Below are 21715 nucleotides of genomic sequence, written 5' to 3'. Positions count from 1 at the left end.
TTTATTGTAGTTTATTTAATTTATTTATTAATTATTTAAAAATTTTTTTAATATATTTTTTATTTTATTTTTTTATCACTAGAGGTCAGGCTAAGAAAAAGATTAACAAGGTAGATTTAATTTACCTTTATAGAGTGCAAGAGCATGTAGCTTGGTTTCCTATACACATGTATCCTTCTGATGATGACCTCAATACAGGGGTCGAAACATCAAGTGTTATTTTATTATTAATAAGTAAAATAATCATTTCAACACATGTGTTTTGTGTCCCTAAATTTGGAAATATGAATTTGTTTTCATCTGTTTAATTGTTAGCTGACATCCTAAATAGAAATACCGATATTTCTTTTGAAGGTTGATATAGGATTTTTGTCAAAACTAATTCTGCCAAATTACCCCTAAGAACAAATTCCTTAATTATAGTCATATTTATACATGTAGCTTCACTTTTATTATATGTCAATTAGAACCTTTACCAATTATCATTAAAAAAATTATTAGAAAAAAAGAAAAAATGCAGCTGTTTTCCCTCATTTTTATTTTATTTTTTTGAAAGGGAATTTAGCTTCCTATTCAAATTACAATATTTCAGATTACAGTTTATTTTCAGCAGAGAATTAAACGTGTATTTTATATAGTGAAACCTGGAGTATCCAAAACTATAGAATGACACGTATTCCACAGTAAATAATTTTTTATTAGGTAAATATTTCATCTTATGTATCATAAGACATCATCAGTACAACAAGGGGTGCCAGTAGTGTCCAGCACCTGTGTGCAAAACTTTAGTTGGTGCCCCTAATCCCCCCCCCCCCAATAAAAAAATCACTTTAAAAAAACGTTTTTTTTAAAATATTTCCTCCTCTTTGGTGCCTTTACTATCCTGGTGCCTGTGTGCATCACACACATTGAACATATGGCCGGCACGCCTCTGAGTACAACTAACAAACAACGATAGGAATTGAATTCAGAAAACAGTAGTGCGCATAAATTGTAAATTATTAAATTTACAATTTATGTATTTATTTAACTAAATGTATTTAAATAGTTTGAGGGCAGATAGTCCATGATTTTTTGTCCTTTTTGTCCAAGGGAACACTCGTCCGGTCGGACATTTTGTCCAATCTCAATTTGTCTCATCGGACATTTCGTCCAAGAAGGTGTTATATCTTGTTCATTCTGCCTCTGTTCCTCCTTCAGGGAATCGATGAACCTCCAAAATGATGGGTGGTACACCACCATCAACTTTCATCAACATCAATTTGTCCCATCGGTCATTTTGTCCAACCTCAATTTGCCCCTATATATATCACACCTATATATCACTTTGTCCAACCTAGATTTTTCCACTCAGCAGTGAAAACGCAAGAGTGATTCTGAGCCACTTGGGAAAAAATGCGTTCTTGGTTACGTAGGTGCCGGCTATTCACAGGAGCCCTGATGTTTCTTTGACCTCCAAGAAGGCATGTTATATCTTGTTCGTTCTGCCTCTGTTCCTCCTTCAGGGAATCGATGAACCTCCAAAGTGATGGAAGGTATACCACTATCAACTTTTGGAATTTGTTATGCCAACCTTCTACAGAATTGTTGGTTCTCTGTATCGCATTGATGACCAAATCATAGACATTCCATACCTCGGGTGGAAAGCGAAGGTTTTCTGCACCCCCCCCCTCCACATGCCCTCCACACCCTCTGATGTAAACACGTTCAACATACTCTATCATTCCTTCTAGGTCTTCTGAAACACTCCCTGCAATGTAGTCAAATACCTCAAGTACGTCGTCGATCAGCACAAATAGTAAGCCGAACAGCATTAATGTTTCTTCACGTATAGGGCGTCCTGCAACTTTATACTGCTGTGACAGACCCAAAGCTGCCATATGTAGCCAAAGGACCTAAGAAAAGTGAAATAGACAACACTTTATATTCGCATTAGGAAATATCTCCTGTGCAGCATTCATATTCACCAGCTCGAAATCCATCATAATAGTATGTGGATTCACAATGATTCCTGCTTGTTTTGCGGTGTTGACAACATGCTGGTATATTGACCGATATGTAGTCTCAGTTTTTGCAGGAGTTAGAGCATACACCAGAGGCATGACATGCTCTCAAAATATTCCACGCATAGTAAACAACTGAGCAAATTGTGAGGGTGCAGTTTTAAATGTGCCATCAGAGAAGATAATGTCACTCACTCCAAGTAATCTTAGGTTCTCCGTTGTGGCAAAAACAAGAAGACGATCCTTGTCCTATATACCAGAATCATAAAAAAGAAATCTGTCATGATGTAACGTTACTTGATATTCTTCCGGTATCTCAACGCCAACCAAATTTGTGAGAGTATGAGGCCTTGCAGTGTTCTGCCATCTATTGACTTACCTCCATAAACTATTCCTCTCTGGCAACATAAGTAATACTTCATCTTGCTGAACTTGTCCTATAACCATACGCATAACATGTGAGGGTGGACCATGCATATTGTCTTGCGCTCTTCTCTTTAGATTATTTTTAACTTTCCTAACCTCTCCGTCCATGCCTGATTCATGTTGGTGATCATCTTTGTACACCAGGATGTTGCCTAAACTGGCATTTGTGATGCACCTAGCATTGCAACTCTCACGAACCTCGCATTGCCAATACCGTCTGGTCTTATTCTTGTTATAAGAGTGAAAATGATAACAATAATTTTGTAGATAAAGCAGTGGTTTATCCCTGTCACTCATCACAATTTCCACCATATTCAGCACTGCCAAATTTTAAGGATAAATTTTTAAAAATTGTGACGTCAACTGACTATTATTAATGATCACAAGTTACTTATAACTCCTTGGACTAATATGAAGAATTGGACGAATAAGATTGGACGAAATGTCCTACTGGACGAGAAAAGTGATGGACGAAATTGAGGGAATGGATGAGATTTTGACTGGATGAAAATAATTGGACGAACTGCCCTGAAACCATTTAAATAAATACTATTGATGTATTTATTTATATATTTATTATGTATTTAACAATTTATGTAAATTGTTAAATTAAATTGTAATCCCTCTACATACACAGTTGAGTGTTCATGGATATGAATCATATACAGCCTAAGTTAAATATCAATGAAATTAATTTTTTTCATGAGTTAATCTACTTAATTTGATTTTAGATGTGGTTTAGAAAATGCTGCAGTAAGGAGTCCAAAGAATCACTGAGTCTTTATACTCCTTCGAGGTGTCATATAATAATAATAATTATTATTATTATTCATTTCTTCTTGAGATGATCCTTTCTTGGAAAGAAAAGGATTTTCTCTAACTTCTTAAAAAATATCTTATATTCCTGTTCTTTGAACTAGAATAAAAAGAAAGGCTGAAAAAAAAACTTATTTGAAGACACTGTAAATTATGGTCTTACAAACTGGATTCTACATATCATTTCACAGTGTCAGATATTTTTAGACAATTTTATTTTATTTTATTATTTATTTATTTTTCTTTTGTCTCCAATAACCTTTTCTTGGAATTTCCGTTCTAGTTAATATAAAACAAAGAGGGGAAAAGAGAGAAATGAAAATCAACCAATGATGAAATCAAGTATATTTCTTGGCAACTGGTACATATATAAAAGAAATATTAAAACAAAAAGGAGAGAAAGAGAGATATGAAAGTGCATTTCACAATTCATTTCAATTTTAAAAGAATAAGTAAATATCACATATCCAAACAATGAATGTGACGAGCTCACATATCAACCTAAGAAGTAGGGATAGCTTTACTTTCATGTATGGTCTGTTTTTAACTCTTTCCTTTCATTTATCAATCATATTTTTGTGTAATATTTTATTCTATTGTTACTTAAGTATAAAGAGCTAATAAGCTTCATTTCGGCAATGAAAACATTATTTAAATTAAAGGGATATTAAATCCCACATAGTTTTAAAACCGAATAAGAAACTCAAAGATTTTGGAATCAGAGACTTTCTTGACGAATATAGTAAACTATAAAGTATCGGCGACCACTGGCGTGAGCAAATGCAAGTGACCCTAGCACGTAGTGCAATACCGGAAGACTCGCAGCAAAGTCGGTAAATTCTGATCGCTATTCTTAGATATTTTCCATAATGTAAAAACACATTTCCTAGGAAATGTATGCTGTTATTTGGAAACTCGTATCGCAGAGTATATAAGTTCTTTTCGCTATACACTTTGGTATTAGGTCTAGCTACTCACTGATGAAGCCTCAAAAAAGGCTGAAACCAGTCTGGGTAGTGACTTCCCTACCATAATGTAATAACAGCATACATTTCCTAGGAAATGTGTTTTTACATTATGGAAAATACCTAAGAATAGCGATCAGAATTTACCGACTTTGCTGCGAGTCTTCCGGTATTGCATTAAGTGCTAGGGTCACTTGCATTTGCTCACGCCAGTGGTCGCCGATACTTTATAGTTTACTATATTCGGCAAGAAACACTCTGATTCCAAAATCTTTGGGTTTCTTATTCGGTTTTAAAACTATGTGGGATTTAATATCCCCTTAATTTAAATAATTATTCTATTGTCTTTCCTCAACAGTCTTGACAATTAAATGGTCTTTCTAATGATTGCATAAAGTCTAAATTAGTTAAAATTAAATTAAAATAATAAGTTTAGTTAAAAAAACCCTCAAAAGAAGCTATAAGACAAAAAATGAGATCAAAACAGTGTTATGATGATATACAAGGTGTTTCAAAAGGGAGTATGAAACTTTGAATGACAACAGAAGATAAATAGCGATAGATGAACAATTTCATTTCTGTGCAAATTAAAGTTCAATATGACTGCCTCCAGTAATTCTGCAGACATTCCATCTGTAATCAATTTCTTGCCACATGTGGCAGAGCATATCTGGCATAACTTCAGCAATGGCAGCAATAATTCTTGAAATCAACACATCCAAATTGGCTGATAGTGGTGGTACAAACATTCAATCTTTTGCTACAAGAAAAAATCTAATGGTGTAAAGTCGGAGAACGCAAGGCCATGCTACAGGTGCCCTTCTACAAATCCATCTGCCTGGAAAACGGGTGTCAAAGTGCAACCTTACATGTGTCAGGTAATGAGGAGGTGCTCTGTCATGCTGGAAATGTAAGCATCTGTTGTGGTCACTGTTGTCTAATTGTGGTATTAGGTACCCATGTAGCATATCTAGATAGACACCACTAATAACGGTAGACTTTAAAAAATAAAAAATAAAATAAAACTGAATGGGCCATGCACTTTCTTCTTGCTTATGGTGCAAAAATCGTTAGCCTTTGGGTGCCGCAAACATGTTCTACGATGGCATGTGGATTTTCACTTCCCCAAATTCTGCAATTCTGTTTACTTGCCCACTTATGTGAAAAGTGCACTCATCGCTGAAAATGATTGTGTCCAAAAAGTCCTATTTTGTTCTATCTTAATGATCATTTCTGTACAGAAATCCAGGCATATCTTTTTATCATCTTTCTTCAAATGTTGTATGAGGGTAAATTTGTAAGGGCCTTAAATGTAGATGCTGTTGTCAAACATGACACAGTCACGTGTGGAATTCCAATTTGATGAGACACCCATCTAGTTGACTTTCCAGGGCTTTCCTGAACTTCTTCCACAACAGCATTGAGAGTATATGACCTTCCCGTTGATCTTGGATGATGCAGAGAACAGTATGTTTACACAAAATTCTTGTGCCATGTGTAGATTGTGCAGCTGCTAGGAGATTCTTTGCCATATTGAGTGTGGAAATTCCTCTGAACTGATGTTGCAGACTTCATTTTCTCAAACCAAAGCACACAACATGCTCACTCTGCACCATTGAAAGTCACCATTTTCAAATGGTGTGACATATCATGCCATCTAGTGTTGTCATTTGGTAGTAAAGTTACGTGACCAAAAATTTATGTGTTTCATTACATTATGACACTCACTCACCTTTTGTACATCTTCTGAGTTAGTCTCTGTTCTCCTGCAAAGTTGTATACAAACTTTTGACACACCCTGTATATATTTTAAAATATCCTGTAGTAATTTTTAAGCACCTGTAAATTATTATATTAACAGAAATGTTTAAGGCACTGACTTAGGATATCTTCAGTTTCATGTCTGAAAACAAGTGAATCCATACTTAATTATTAATAATAGAAAGGGAGAGTAGCAGTTATTCATACTCATTGCAATTTGAACTGTTCATTCTCAAGAACAAATCACAGGAGGCAAGATACTTTATTCACTCATGCATTCACTATAATAAACTTGGCACTACAAGCCATTCTTCCTTCCCCATAAATAAGAAATTGAGCATCTACAGTAATATGATAATGGCATAGTTTTGTAATCACAAAAAATATAATAACACTGAATGTCTGATTATTTGTAATGATAGACAAATTTCACAGATACGTTTTAATTTTTATTATTATTATTTTTTTTTATGGTAATTCCACACACAAAAAAAGTTCTTGAATCTAATAAATACACAAGTATCATGGAAGGAAGAAGTATGAGAGAGAAAATAGTGTTAACACTGGATTTCAAGACCTGCAGAATATATTCAGGATATACAATAAAAAAAAGGAGACAGCTGCAAAAGTACAACAGCAGAGAAAATGAATGAGGTGTGGAAAAAACTGTCCTATGAGTTTGGGGTTGGACTGCAAAAGGTGGCAATAATCCAATACATGTCTTAACAGAGGATATTAGAAGTTTGTCAAGAGGTTTTAATGCCACTTCCTATACAGTTCATTCTTTTAAACAGAACTGATGTGAGAATAAGACAGTACTTGATGGTAAAGATCTCATCATCATCAAATTCCTGCCATGTACCCTCAAGAGGAGGTGTACAGGATATGATAGTACTACATGAAAAATTTACATCATTACTAACTTCCTATCTACAATTTTCCTCCAAATAAATCAGTCTGTTACTTGTCAAGACTCCAACATTATCAGATCTTATATTTCTATCGTCTAAGGTACTTTGTACCGTATCAATCCTCCTATTTTCCTGCCAACTTAGCAGAGAACACTTGTTTTGCTAATCTTTCCTCGCCCATTCTGTTTAAGTGACCATACCACCTGAGATTAGCTCTGCTAACGCATTCCTGGATGCTGACAATGTCAAGTTCTTTCCTAATATCCTCGTTTTTAATATGATATTGCCATTGATGCCATCTGTTCATGCCTCTAAATCTTTCTCAGGACTCTCATATCTGTGGTCTCAAGTGTTTTACTTCTGACCCAGATCTCAGATCCATAAGTTAAAACCGGTTTGAACACTGTCTTGTATACAGCTAATTTAGTGTTCCGACTAATTTCTCTCTTATTCAATATGAATTTATTCCATTGACTTCCTACCATACCAGCTTTGTTGATTCTGTTGTCCATTTCCATATTTAATTTACCATCTTCACTAAAAATCGTGCCTAAGTAGGTGAAATGTTTTACTTGTTCCACAGGTTCTCCATTCACAACACAGTTGACATTTTCAATGATTCTGCCTATTTTCATTGTCTTTGCCTTTTTATTGCTGACCTTCATACCATATCTATTACAACATTTATTCAATTTAGTCAGAGAATCTTGCAGACTTGTAGCAGATTTATGTAGAAGTATAACATCGTCTGCATAAAGCAAAGAGCTGACATTAACATCTCCAATTTTGATATCATGTTTAATACCACTTTCCTTCATAATGTGATCCATATAGATAATGAATAACAGAGGGGATAACATACATCCTTGTCTCACACCAGATTTAACATTAAACCATCTTCCTGTACTTCCTTCAATTCTAACTGCTGACTTACAACTCAAATAAAGACTAAGTATTGCTTGATATAATGCCCCATTGACACCATATAACTGTAGCGTATTGAATAGCTTCTCTCTTGGCACCTTGTCATATGCCTTTTGCAAATCAACAAAACTTAAATACAGATCTTTGTTATATTCCCATTATTTCTCCACTATTTGTTGTAAAGTGAAGATCTGATCTTGACAGCCTCTATTTGACCTGAATCCAGCTTGTTCTTCACCAAACTTTTCTTCCACAATTCTTCTCAACTGTTTCTCAAGTATACTTGCATATATCTTACCAGGAACACTCGGTACAGATATACCTCTGTAATTCTCACATTCAGTTTTATTTCTCTTTTTATATATGGGTACTATGAAAGCTCTACTCCAATCGTCCGGAATTTGTCCCTCTGTGCAGACATTCTGAACTATGCAGTGCAGCTGTTGGATTCTGAATGAAGAGAAATTTAGATTATTAATATTCCTTTCAGAATCCAACATAATCCACCATTCCAAAGGCTATACTTGTAAATATTATTTGATGAAAATCTCTTCTTATAAATTATTATTCATGCAATTGCCTTGAGTTTATTTATTAAGTTTTATTAATTAATCTAAAATATGTGTTGACAATAACAGAACTCTGTATTGAAATATCACTCTGTTTATTTTGTTTATTTCTGATTTAACATTATGAGAAACTGTATATATAAGCTTAAAATACGTTATGTGAATTATAATATTTTAGTTTTTATTTATTATTACCAGTGTGTAAAGGTATAATGTTATGCGATACTTCTGTTTTTATTTTATTTTGTTTGTTACTATGGAGACGGGCGAGAAATAGCTGCTGCGTGCGTGAATAGCAAGATATTGTATTGAACTGAGAGAAGGAATTTGACATAAACAAGAGCACGAGAAACATTTTGGTGGGAAAATAGAAGGGAGGTATATAAGCTAAGAGCAGAGAAAACCGGGGCCCTTTTCTTTATCAGGATGGACCATTCAGGGATAGGAGAGCATTTTAGTATAGCACAGGCAGACGAGGAAAATACGGAGTAGTAGAAAAGGAATGCAAAGGATTGCAGTAACTAGAACCTTAGTGCTGTAATTAAGCTATTAAATTACCAGGAAAGTATTAGGCAATTGAGAATAATTCTAGAGGTTAAAAATTACTGCATGTTCCATTAGTTTCATGGAACTTTAACAGAGCGCTAAATTAATCAAATAGTGTTAAGGAAGGAATGAGCATTTTCCTTTATCCATATACGTCCATACATGTAAAATGCAACCATTTAAAGTTCAGTTATCATTGAGTAGATTTATTCTAATTAGTGCTGCCATAGGGTGTGAAATAAATACAGTTATTAAGTGTGCCCATAGTGAAATTGATGAGCAAAGGATTTACCCTGTAAGAACTGTCCATTTATGTGTTACTTCAGTGCAGAAATATATGTGCAATTCCTCGTTTTTTGCTGAAATCAGCTGGAGTAAGAAATATGAAAGTGAATACTTGTGAAGCAGTTGTTGCCACCATTAATGTTTTGAGACTTTGCTGACTGTGTGATAATAGTAAAAATTGTTATTAAGAGATTTTGTAATATTGAACTCTATTAGAAGTTAATTCAATGTTGTGAAAGCTGTAAGTTTGACAGCAGAGTGATCATAGATTGAATCTATAAGATGTTGTGACCTGTATGCTAAGATATTTGTATTATTTTCTTGTCAGAGTTGAGCTTAAGTGTATATTATATGACCCTGAATTAAATGTTTTGTTTTATTGATTTTAAATTTGTGTTTGCCTGAATCTTGTTTATTGCACCGTTCATAAAATTATCGGACCTAGCAGGAGCCTTAAAAGCTGAAATGACTTAAAAAAAGTTCTGCATTTTGCTTCTAGAGCAGAGATTCCAAATTACAACCTATACTATGTTACTATACGTTTACAACCTATAGTAACTTAGGGCGTGTGATACATATAAAAACATTTTCCCAGTCTCCTTTTCTAACTTTACAGGATAATGGGAATGAGCAAACAGATATGCACGAGAAAACTTTATGGAAAGATTACATCATTAATTAAAATTCATTTAATATTCTTTTAATTTTCAATTATTTGATTAAAAATCAATAGAATATTAAATGCACTATTAAATTTACTCTATTTCTTTTAATTTAAAAATATAAACGAATCATGACTTTATATGAAAACATCAATAAGCAAAAAAGAGAGACAAACTCATTAGATATATTATATACCACATTGTAACAATGATCGAAATCTTAAGTCACAGGATTTTCCAACTCCATGAACTACAAAGACTAGGTGATCTATTTGAAACGATTCTCCTGCCTCAATTTTTATAAAATCATCTACTCCTCTTTTCATTTTCCACGGCTTTACTTGTCCTTCCTGCATATAGTAATCAAATAAAATTACATGTAATATATCAATGCAATTTTGTTTTTTTTTTTGTTTTTTTTTCACAAATCAGTGAAAAAAGTACATACACTATTAATTAAAAATAAATAAATAAAAAGCACATTATTTTATAATATTAGTTCACTACAGTTCACGATTAATTTCAACACTGCTCAAGTAACAAAACATGTTGATGAAGTTATATAAATTAGGTGGATATTAAATCCAACATTATTTCTAAGCTAAGCCGAATACAGAAACTATAAAAGTTTTGTGCTGAATATAGTTAGAAACTATAAAAGTTTCAGCAAAGTTTGACCAGAGAGCTTAACGGGAATACACTTGTCACCATACTACGTACCGTAGTATGGTGGCGAGTGTACATGGCGGTACGACTGTATGTTGCGCCCTTCAATTAGAAAAGGCCTAAGTTCGATTCCCGTCATGACAGGAGGAATCTTTATATGGACTTTTTCATTTAAAGGTGAGTTAGCCGATTCAGAGGCAGCAAGGTTTTTTCTCCAGGAAACTCGGGTTTTCATCCCGACAAATCACACAGACAAATTGGCCCTTCAGAACACATGCAATTTACAGACAAAAAATACCAGCGGTGGTGGTGGTGGTGGGCAGTAGATGGCGTTGATGTAGGTGATTGGTAGTAGAGGTTCTGTGTAGTAGTGGAGACGGAGAGTTGTACAATAGGTGTCCTCCCGCAATGAGTCTTCAGACTCCTTGGAGGTGTCATGAATAATAATAATAATACTATGAGTTGCCCCAGCCAAATGATAGGAAGCAAATCACTAGTAAGTGTCCGTATATTCACCTCCTATTGTTTGTTTGATAAGATTTCACTAAGGTTTCAAACAAACAATAGGAGGCGAATATACAGATGCTTACTAGCGATTGTGTTTTCTATCGTTTGGTTGGGGCAACTCGTGGTATGGTGGTGAATGTATTCCCGTTAAGCTCTCTGGTCAAACTTCGCCAAAACCTTTATAGTTTCAAACTATATCCAGAATGAAACTTTTATAGTTTCTGTATTCAGCTTTGAAATAATGTTGGATTTAATATCCATCTAATTTATATATAATTTTGCATCGCCAAAGTGAAGCTTTATAGCTCTTTATTTTAGTAAATATTGATGAAGTTTTGCATTTAAATTCATCTTTGTTAAGCACGCTAAAGTACATTGTTATTTTCATCCCTTCAAGCCTAGACCAGCCTGTTGAAAATGAAGAAGAAAACTTTTTGTTGTATCCTTACTTTCATCAAAACAGTGCCTTCTGATAAGAATACTACTGCTCGAATCTTAAAATGCCAGCACCAGTAAGAGGTGAACTGCCTCAAAGTAAACTCATTCAGAGTGCTCATTAATCATCACACAGCAACATTAAATTTCGAATTAAAAAAAAAAAAAAAAAATTTAAACCATTCCAAGAAAGTGACAGAAATGAGCAACTACTGAAAGATAAATAACTAAAAACTGAATTAATTACAATAAAAAAATCCATAGTAAACTTTTTTTTAATCTACAGTATTTCACAATGGGATCATTCTATGTGAAATTAAACTGAAGCTACATAATTTTATATTTTGATGGAAGTGAGTTATTTGGTTCTTCTCTCCTTTTAGGTGGGAGATTTTTTTTTCCCTGGCATCCTGTTAATTATGGTGGCCATTTTTTATTGAGCAGATCGACAAAATTTCTACAACATTGGAACTTTTAAAATTAATCACAGCTGATTTTAGAATTGTTAATTTCTGATTTTTTTTTTTTTAACACTCAAGGTGTGTGCTTTTTTATTTCTCAATTGCATTTTCAGATGAACACATTTTTCAAGATGACAGACAACTACTTTAGGTGTTCAAGTGCTCTTTCAAAATTCCATTTTGTACTCCACCTTGCAGGCCCTAGGCTGAATTCACAAGTCTGATTTTTTTTCTTTTCATGTGTGTTAATGATTTGATCAACCATTATTCTACTGACCTGACTTCTAGTGAAAAAACTACACCAAAGTTATATTCTATTTATAACATCATCAGATGACAAATTCATATAGACAGTTTTAAAATAGCAAAAGTGGTAGCCTAATCCATAATTTAACAAGAGTGGTGTTATATTAGAGTTATGATCCTAGATTGCTTAGAGTCAGGGCCAGCGAAAGCGGGCATGCTGTGCATGCGGGCGGTGCTACGAATCGGGCACCACCTCCGGGGCACAGTTCATAAGTTCATTTGTAAGAAACAAAATTTTTATCATAAAAACAAAAAATTCTTAGAATGATCAATATTAAAATAAATAAGGCTGGATACACCGAATAAAAATTTAATAAAATTGTATATTCTGCAATATACAATTTTTATCAGCCGGCTGTTCACAATTTTGCAGCGAGAGCAGACTAAATGCTTGCCTAGAGAATGTTTTGTCTACTGCAATCTATCTAAAGTGAAACAGTGAACGGTTTTTATGTGCAGAAACGAATTTTCATACAAAACATTTGTTGCTAGTTAACCAGTCATATGGTACGCATCTCAGTAGGCTACTGACAGTAGTGCAGTGCGGACTATTATTTCTTCTCTGTATTGTGTAATCATTTCTTGCAGGTATAAAATAGAAATGGAATCAAAAATTAAAAAAAAGTTATCTGCTGCACAAAATTGTAAGCATCATGCTGCGAAAGAAGCAGATATTAAGAAACAAACTGGGGCTCTTTATAAATTTGTTAAAATATTAAAATATTCTGATGCAGATGCTAACCAACTCGATACATCAGAAATCAGAGTTAAAGAATCGTGTACATCATCCAGTTTGCATAAAAGTACTATTGCAACTATTGAACAAGATAACAAGATGCATAATTTAAGTGAAAAACAGTTAAGAAAAGATTTAGTTGTAGTTGACCATGAAACACACATTGTTAGTCTCTGTAAATTTAGAAGATTAAGGTGAATGGGGAAATATTGATAAAAAATTACGAGTTGTTTTAAATGAAATGGGGCCTGTTCAAAAGAAAATAATACTATATCACAGAGATACATATGGTCGTAAGTTTGGCTACATTATAATAGAAAAATGGAAAACGGGGAGCTCGTGCCAAGAACATGGCTTATTTATTCCGAAACTTTAAATTCTGTTTTTTGCTTTTGTTGCAAACTTTTAGCACCTACTGAATCAAGTAGTCTTGTAGAAGGTTATAACAATTGGAGAAATGTAAGTACAACTTTGCATAGACATGAGACTAGTTTAACTCATATGAAAAATTTCTTAAAATGGAATGAACTTGATAAAAATTTAATAAGCAAAACTACTATTGATTGCCAGACTCAAAGCATGTATGAAATGGAAAAGAAACATTGGACGAATGTTTTAGAATGCTTGATTGAAATTATAAAATTCTCTGGTAGCCAAAATTTAGCTTTTCACAGATCATCTGATAAATTATATGAAAGGAATAACCGCAATTTTTTAAAATTAGTCGAATTTGCAAAGTTTGATCCCATTATGGAAAATCATGTTGAAAGGGCCCTACAACGAAACAATAGAGTACACTATTTGTATAAAGACAGTCAAAATGAAATATTGGAAACTTAAAGTAACGCAAACAGGGATACGATTTTATTATCAATTCAAAAATCTAAATATTATTTCATAATTTTAGACTGCACACCTGATGCAAGTAAAACAGGACAAATGACCATTATTATTCGCTTTGTTTCCTGTGACAATGGAACTGCCAAGATCAGGGAAAACTTTTTAAGTTTTACAGATATATCAAATTCCACAGGACATGGTTTATGTGCAACAATAATGGAACAACTGGAAAAATGGAACATTCCCATTGAAGACATGCAAGGTCGAGGGTATGACAATGAGGCAAATATGAAAGGGAAAAAAACTATGGACTCCAAAATTTGCTTTTGAACAAAAATCATAGAGCTTTTTACGTGCCATGTGCTATTCATACTCTAAATTTAATCATTAACGATGCAGCCAAAGTGAATGCAGATACAATTAGTTTCTTTGCAATTATTCAAGAAATATACAATTTCTTTTCATTCTCTTACAAACGTTGGGCAATCCTTTTAAAGTTCGTAAAAAATTTAACATTGAAACAGCCATCAGAAACATGATGGGAAAGTAAAATTAATGCAATCCGCCCTCTACGATATCAGTTAAGAGAAATTTACGATGCACTTTTTGAAATTTTAAATAATGAAAATTTTAATAAAGAAACTCAGCATGAAGTACAAACATTACGTGCTAAAATAAAGGACTATAAATTTATTTGCTCTCTTATAACTTGGCATGTAAATCATGCCAAGAATACAATCAACTTAACAGAATAAACCCTGTGAGTAAAATGCTTCAAGACAAAAATATGAAACATTACACTTGCTTTAGAATCTATCGAAAACTTAAAAATATTCTTACAAGCGTATCAATCAGATACAAATTTTAAAGAAGTTCTAAAAATGACAAAAGAACTGAGTGAAAAGGTGGATGGAGAACAAGAATTTAAAACAGGTACGGAAGTTCGATGCCGAAAGAAGACACGACAATTTGACTACGAGCATCATGAGGAAACGCCACAATCGCCAGAAGATAAATTTAGACTGAATGTGTTTTATAGACTTCTGGACGTTGTAATGTGTTCGTTAATAGACAACTAAAAACATATTATGATAATTTAAATTTCTTGTATAGATTACTACAAATTAATAACGAAGATTTACGAAAAAATTGTGACGATTTAGAGATTCTCTTGAAGGACTGCGACAATAAAGACGTAAATGCAATAGAACTATATAACAAGTTATGTGCTTTCCGGGATATTTTTCAGAAAGATAATTTAAATGTTCAAAACTCTTTCGATATTCTTAATTTTATTGTGTCCAATAATTTATCTTTCCCTAACTTTTCAATTGCTTTAAGAATACTAATAACCTTACCTGTTAATGTAGCGAGTGATGAACATTCCTTTTCCAAGTTGAAATTGATTAAAACCTACTTAAGAACAAGCATGTCACAAAACAAGCTTGTTAGTTTGGCGTTAATAGCTATTGAAAATGATATATGTGCGGAATTAGACGTTAAGACCATTATTTCTAATTTTGTGAATATGAAATCAAAAATCCTAAAATTTTAATTTAAAAAATTTCAAGTACATTTATGTAATTTAATTTATTTTCTGTTATTCTGTATAGACGTTATTTTTTGAATACTTATATTAAATGTTCTAATTATTTCTGAATTCTTTTTCTTATTTTCTCATCTATCTTGAGTTTCTTTTATTTTCGTAAAAGTTAGCTCCCCTTATAAAAAGTATCAAAAATTTTTTACAAGTTACTAAGAATTTAGTAACTTGTAAAATGCAAGAATTTTTTAAACTTTAGTTCAAATAAATGTTAACTTCAATTAAAATTCATTTTAATTTTGTTAGCGATTCAGGTCGGTGAGAAATTGTTGAAAACCCTAATTAATATTCGGGTTTTCAACAATTATCCTGCCTAGTCAACACTCCTGGTTCGTTACATTTAGTGAACCAACGTGTGGCTGTTCTGTCAAAATTTATTTAAGAAATTTCAAATAATTTAAATTTTTATTATCGTAAAAGAACCACACATGTCTGGATTGTTACAGGGGCACTTAGATAGACATTGCATGCGAGCGGCAAAGACCCTAGTGCCGGTTCTGCTTACAGTCCTAATTATAATTAATTTTTAGATCAAAAGTATTCTACCCATAGAATCCTTTTAGAATAATGGTTGTGTAAAAATCCTTGGGATTTTTAGACAACCATTATTGTTAAGATTAGGGTGATAAATAAGAATTTCACAGGCCTTCTTAAATTTATGCTCATACCACATTTTGGTGTGATGTAAACAACAGGTGCCCTTCCAGTTAATTCAATGTAGAATATTCTGGGCATGATCAGAAAGGCAGATTTACAATAGTTGTTAAATTTAATGTGCTGTTTATGTTCCTTTTTTTTTTGTATAGGAATTGTGTATCCTGTTTCACCTATATAGGACAAATTACAAGTGCAATGAATATGGTATACTCCAGGGTGGGCCAACAAAGGAAGTAAGTTCTTTAATTTTGCAGGAGGTTTAAAGGTGGCATTACGGTTGTATTTCTGTAGTATTCTTTTTATTTATCTGATATACCTTTAATGTATGGAATGGCTACAGTTTTAATGTAATTTAGTTTTTGTTTTTAAGTGGACTCTTGTGAAGAATTCTGGTGATAGTATTTTGGTGGTAGCTGTTTCTCATAAAGGTATTGCAGATAACTTTTAATTCAGTTTAAGTGCTTGTTCACTAGAGCAAATCTTCAAAGCCCTGTTTTTTTTAGTGTGCTAATGACATCTAGTTTTTGTGTTGGGTAGTAGTAAGCGTTTACATGTATATATTATTATTATTATTACATGACACCTCCAGGGAGTCCAAGGACTCATCGAGGGAGGGCACCTACTCTACCACTATCTCCATCCCTCACAATCCGCCAACTGCAACTACACCAACACCATCTACAGCCCATCACCACCACCACTAGTATTTCCACAGACAATCACAAACATCCATGCCCACAGCGGGATTCGAACTTGCAGCCTTTTGGCTGGAGAACGGATACACTAATCACTCGGCCAACCAAGCCGGCCAGTATGTGTAGGCTTACGGTAAATGGTAAAGGAAAGACTGCCAAAGGAAGTCTTTGAAAGTTTGCTCCAGTGAACAAGCACTTAAACATGAATAAAAAATTATCAGCAATACCTTCCTGAAAAATGACTACAGCAAATCTACTATCAACAAAATTCTTCACAAGACCCCACTTGAAAATAAAAAATAAACTAAATTACACTAAAATTCAGCCATTCCATACATTAAAGGGATATCAGAGAAAAACAGAATACTGCAGAAATACAACCCTAATACTACCTTTAAACCTCCTGCAAAATTAAAGAACTTATTCAACTCATCCAAGGAGCCACTCCCTCTGCTGGCACACCCTGGAGTATACTGTATTCATTGCACCTGTAACTTGCCCTATATAGGTGAAACAGGACACACATGGCAAATTAAATTTAACAACTATAGTAAATTTGGCCTTTCTGATCATGCCCTGAATACTCTACATCGAATTGACTGAAAAGAAACCTGTTGTTTACATCACACTAACACATGGTATGAGTGTAAATTTAAGTAGGCTTGTGAAATTCTTAACCACCCTAAACTTAACAATAATGGTGGTCTAAAAATCCCAAGAATATGGATGGCAGATGTCCTAATTATAATTAGGACTATAAGTAATTAGGATCTTTAACTCTAATATAACAACGCTCATGTTAAATTATGGATTAGGCCATCACTTTTGCTGCATTAAAACTATCTATATGAATTTGTACTCTGATGTTATAAATAGAATATAGCTTTGATGTAATTTTTCCCCACTAGAGGTCAGGCCAGTAGTCTGTGTATACTCCAGATAATGATATTACTATGAAACTCGAAATGTCTGGAAATTAAAGTAATTATTCCTAACATGATTGTAGTCTCCATAATTTTACTGAAATGAAATAAAGTATTTTTTTTTGTTTTGCATCTGTTTTACACATGTTTACATATCATTACCATATTTTTTCAACTTTTTAGCAAAGAATTTTTCTGGCAAAGAAGTTTCACTGCAATGAATTGTCAACAAAGAATTGTCTGCAAAAAATTGCAGGAGACAATATCTTAATACTCTGTCTACTGATAATTTATTTCAGTTTGTCTATCCAATCTTTCTGTTCTATTCATGTTAAACACATAATCTCTTTCTTTTTAATTGCATCCTTTCTATTTCAGGTTTTTCTGAACCAATACTCAATCTCCTCTTAATTTCTATACATGTGTGTATTTGTATTTCACATTTTGCAGTGGCAAGAAAGTGGTCACTTTATTTTAGCTAACATACATTTGGAACATGATTAAGCTCAGCTATCAGCTAATGCATTTTTATAGTGAGTGGGCTAGGCCATTTTAGCCCTATCTAATTTTTGGAGACTGAGGGGACAGTTCAATAGTAGCCACCAGTAGCCAGCCAATCAGAGATAGCTGGCTCAAGAATATCACTGATTATACATGCCGTCTGATGAAGAGAGGTGATTGATAAGTGCTGCCATCTCATGGTCCCTAATCCTAGCACTACATTTACTGTCTGAAAATAGTGTGGGTTCTATGGTCGATTTTCTTGAGTTTACAGAATGAAAATCCCAAGTTTTTGGGAGAAAAAAACTGATTTCCCAAGCCAGAGAGAGACTAACTAAGGAACCGGTCGAAAAAATGCTGAAAAGTCCCTCTAGTTGGTGACTAGAATCAAACTTACAACATGCTCTCTCTCTGTTTGGGCGATTTAGTGCAGTGGAAGGCACATGCCATCTCCACTGAGCTTTGCAGGTGTTTAACATGATTAACTGGTTCTATATTTCTTCTTGACTAACATACAGTTGATCCAGTACCATTCACAATCTCCTAGTCATTTCCATTTAGTCTTAAAATAAAAAAAGAAAAGAAAAAAAAAAAAAAACTATAAAACCATTTACAAAAGTTAAGTAATCTTTTTCTTGAATTATTCCTACCTTGTCCAAACTTCACATTCACTCTCCTCACCAACCACTACATCAATGTCACCTCTTTTTTCCAATATGCAAAATTTAAAAATACACTCTGGCTAGCCCACAATTCTCTACACTTCATTAATTCTTAAGAAAGATTTTCAGAGCTGTCAATCAGTTTTTTAGGGTCTGTTAAAAGTGACAATTATTATTATTATTATTTTTTTTTATTTAATGCCATTCCCATACATGAGGTGATAAAGTAAAAGCAAATAAATACATACATATAAGCAAATTGAGCAGTGGAGTCAAAGTAATACTGGTATTCTCAAAGTGTTATTCTTTTTATTTAAGTGTTGGAAGTATAATTTACACGTAAAGCTGTTCTACAGAACTGAAGCAGATTGAAAAAAAATTAATTGGAGTAGGTAGGTTTGGTGAGTCAACAGTTTAAAAGGATATTGGATAGCTGTTATTCATATTACTGTTTAGCAGAAATGGGACATGATGGATGCCAGTTCTGCTGAACAGCACAAATAAAAATATCTGTAGAAGAGACGTAATGCAGAAATGAACCATCAATGAAATTTTTACAGAGGTTTTAAGTGCATCATCCCAAATGCAAGAGCAATATTCCAAAGTTGAATGGATTCGAGATTTATATAGAATAAGCAGTTGGATGGACGAAAGTAACATTTTGAGTGAAATAAAGATGCTAAGTTATTTTAGAAGCAGAGGATGCTACAGAAGTGATGCCATGAAAGGCTAGGAAAAAGGGTTGGTCCAAGAACTAAAATTTTTAATGATAAAAAACATAGCTGTGTTTTGGAAACACTGAAACAACTAGGTTGTTATCACTCTATTGAAGAATGGAGTAGATAGCAGTGTTTAGGATACATAATAAAGATGATCTCGAAGCTTGAGCACTGCAAGTTTTGTCATATGAGTAAGATGAGTGGAGAGTGCTATCAGCAGCAAAACTGTGGATAGGTTAATGAAAGTAGGCCATTTATGAATATGAGGAAGAGGTCGGTGAAATAACAGAATTCTAAGGAACACTTGCCTCTCGGAAAATTTGAAGAGACTTTCGCCCTCCCCAATTATATGTGGTGGATGACCTAAAGAAAACTGGCAATTTAATTACAAAAGGAGGAAAACAGACCAATAGGATGGCAATTTCCTAAAAAGCCATCCATATCAAATCCTATTAAATGCCTTAGAAACATTAAGTGCAAACAGTATAGGTGTCTCCAAACCTTTCTGTGGAATATCCAGAGATGGGTGATGTAGGCAGCAAGATCTACTGCAGATCATGATTGGCAAATTCCATATTGCAGGTCATCAGCTGACAGCTCTAGGTATTGAAGAAGTTGACTGCTGATGACCTTTTCCATTACTTTAGACAACACTGAGGTGAGCGCAATAAGTCTAGAGCTTGATGGGAGATACTTATCACCTTTTCTGGAATTGGCTATATATGGGCTTGCCTCCATGTTGTGTGGTGGCTGCCAGCTGAGAAGAATATTATTATTATTTGACACCTCCAGGGAGGCCAAGGACTCATTGAGGGAGGGCACCTGCTCTACAACTCCGTATTCACCATTCAATCACCAACTGACTGTAACTACACCAGCGCCATCTACCATTGACCACCACTGGTATTTCTACAGACAATCACAAACATCCATGCTCAAGGTGGGATTCGAACCCAGCATAGAATATCCCGAATACCTCCCAAGAGAATCCTGGTGGCGCAGTCACTAAATAAAAATAAATTTCCAGAATTCTCATGGTATCCAAGATATCTAAATATAGCATACAGTGACAAAGCTAACTGAAAATAAATTGATAGTCACTCACACATAAAGGAAATAAATATAGAGTGAAAGAAAGAGAAAGAGGGAACAAGAGAGAGAGAACAATCGAACAAATGAATACAAGAGAATACAACACAAAAAAAATTGTACACCTGGAGAGTGAATTTAAATTTATATGCAAATTCATTATGTCAAAAATCTGCCTCACCTTCTTTTAAAACAAAACAGAATTTTCAGTTTGTTGCTTAATGTATTTTTTTTTTCCAATATTGTGTGTGGGAGAGAGAGAGAGAGAGAGAGAAAAAAAAAAAAAAAGAAATATAATTATATAGATACATTTTAAATTCAGTAATAAAATGAGACACTCACCAGCACATTTCCCCATTCATCAGGTTCTGTAGATGGCACAAGATGAACAGATAACACTGGACTATGCATAATTATAGTCTGAGAATCAGGAAGTTCTAGTCTTTGATTCCATGTATTATTTAAATAACACTGTTTGTACATTTCCTACAGATATATTCAAACTATCAGATGAAAAGATCACAATATTCCCAATATTGTTATCCATGAAACCAATTAATTCATAATAAATTAGAAATAAATTATGCATTTCATGATAGAAAGTTAAGATATTTTACATTTCTATTACATGAAAAATATAAAATATCCAAATAAAGCAAGTTACAAAAACAGCCAGCACCTTGATATAATGAATCATCCATTTATGCAGTTAAATGAAATATAGATCTCATCAGCCAAAGTGCTACATCTAAATCCACAAATGCATGTCATACTTAAGACATAATATTATTGTTTTTAATCTTTACCCAAGGATGAATACATGATATAACATCATCACATACAACTTGTATACGGAGGTAGATGGCTTCATAATGCAGTGCATTACAAGATACTAGAGCAATTTGAAGTAAAGTCATCTGCCTCCATATATGAATAGCCTACTGTGTTACTTTACAGCTTCATGCTTAATTGAGATATTTTTTGTTAAATCACTTTAACATAAAAAAATTATATCATCATTATCAAATTCCTGCCATATACCCACAA

At 33.5% G+C, this 21715-nt stretch overlaps 1 protein-coding gene across 1 annotated transcript in view; it reads right to left on the bottom strand.

The window, feature by feature from the left end:
• Nucleotides 1–21715, bottom strand: part of PAPLA1 (Phosphatidic Acid Phospholipase A1) — a 316868-nt gene that overhangs the window by 195561 nt on the left and 99592 nt on the right. The window contains exons 5-6 of the mRNA XM_090392296.1: nucleotides 21011–21154; nucleotides 10065–10218 (exon numbers count right to left, since the gene is read on the bottom strand). Coding sequence (XP_090248422.1) covers nucleotides 10065–10218; nucleotides 21011–21154 — 298 coding nt within the window. The remainder of the gene's footprint in view (nucleotides 1–10064; nucleotides 10219–21010; nucleotides 21155–21715) is intronic.

This window comes from Typopeltis vanoorti, chromosome 5, assembly GCF_054136105.1.
Source record: "Typopeltis vanoorti isolate ZY-2024b chromosome 5, IOZ_Tvanoo_1.0, whole genome shotgun sequence".
Lineage (NCBI taxonomy): Eukaryota > Metazoa > Arthropoda > Arachnida > Uropygi > Thelyphonidae > Typopeltis > Typopeltis vanoorti.
Note: the sequence above shows the minus strand (reverse complement) of the source record. Positions and strands in the feature narration are given on the sequence as shown.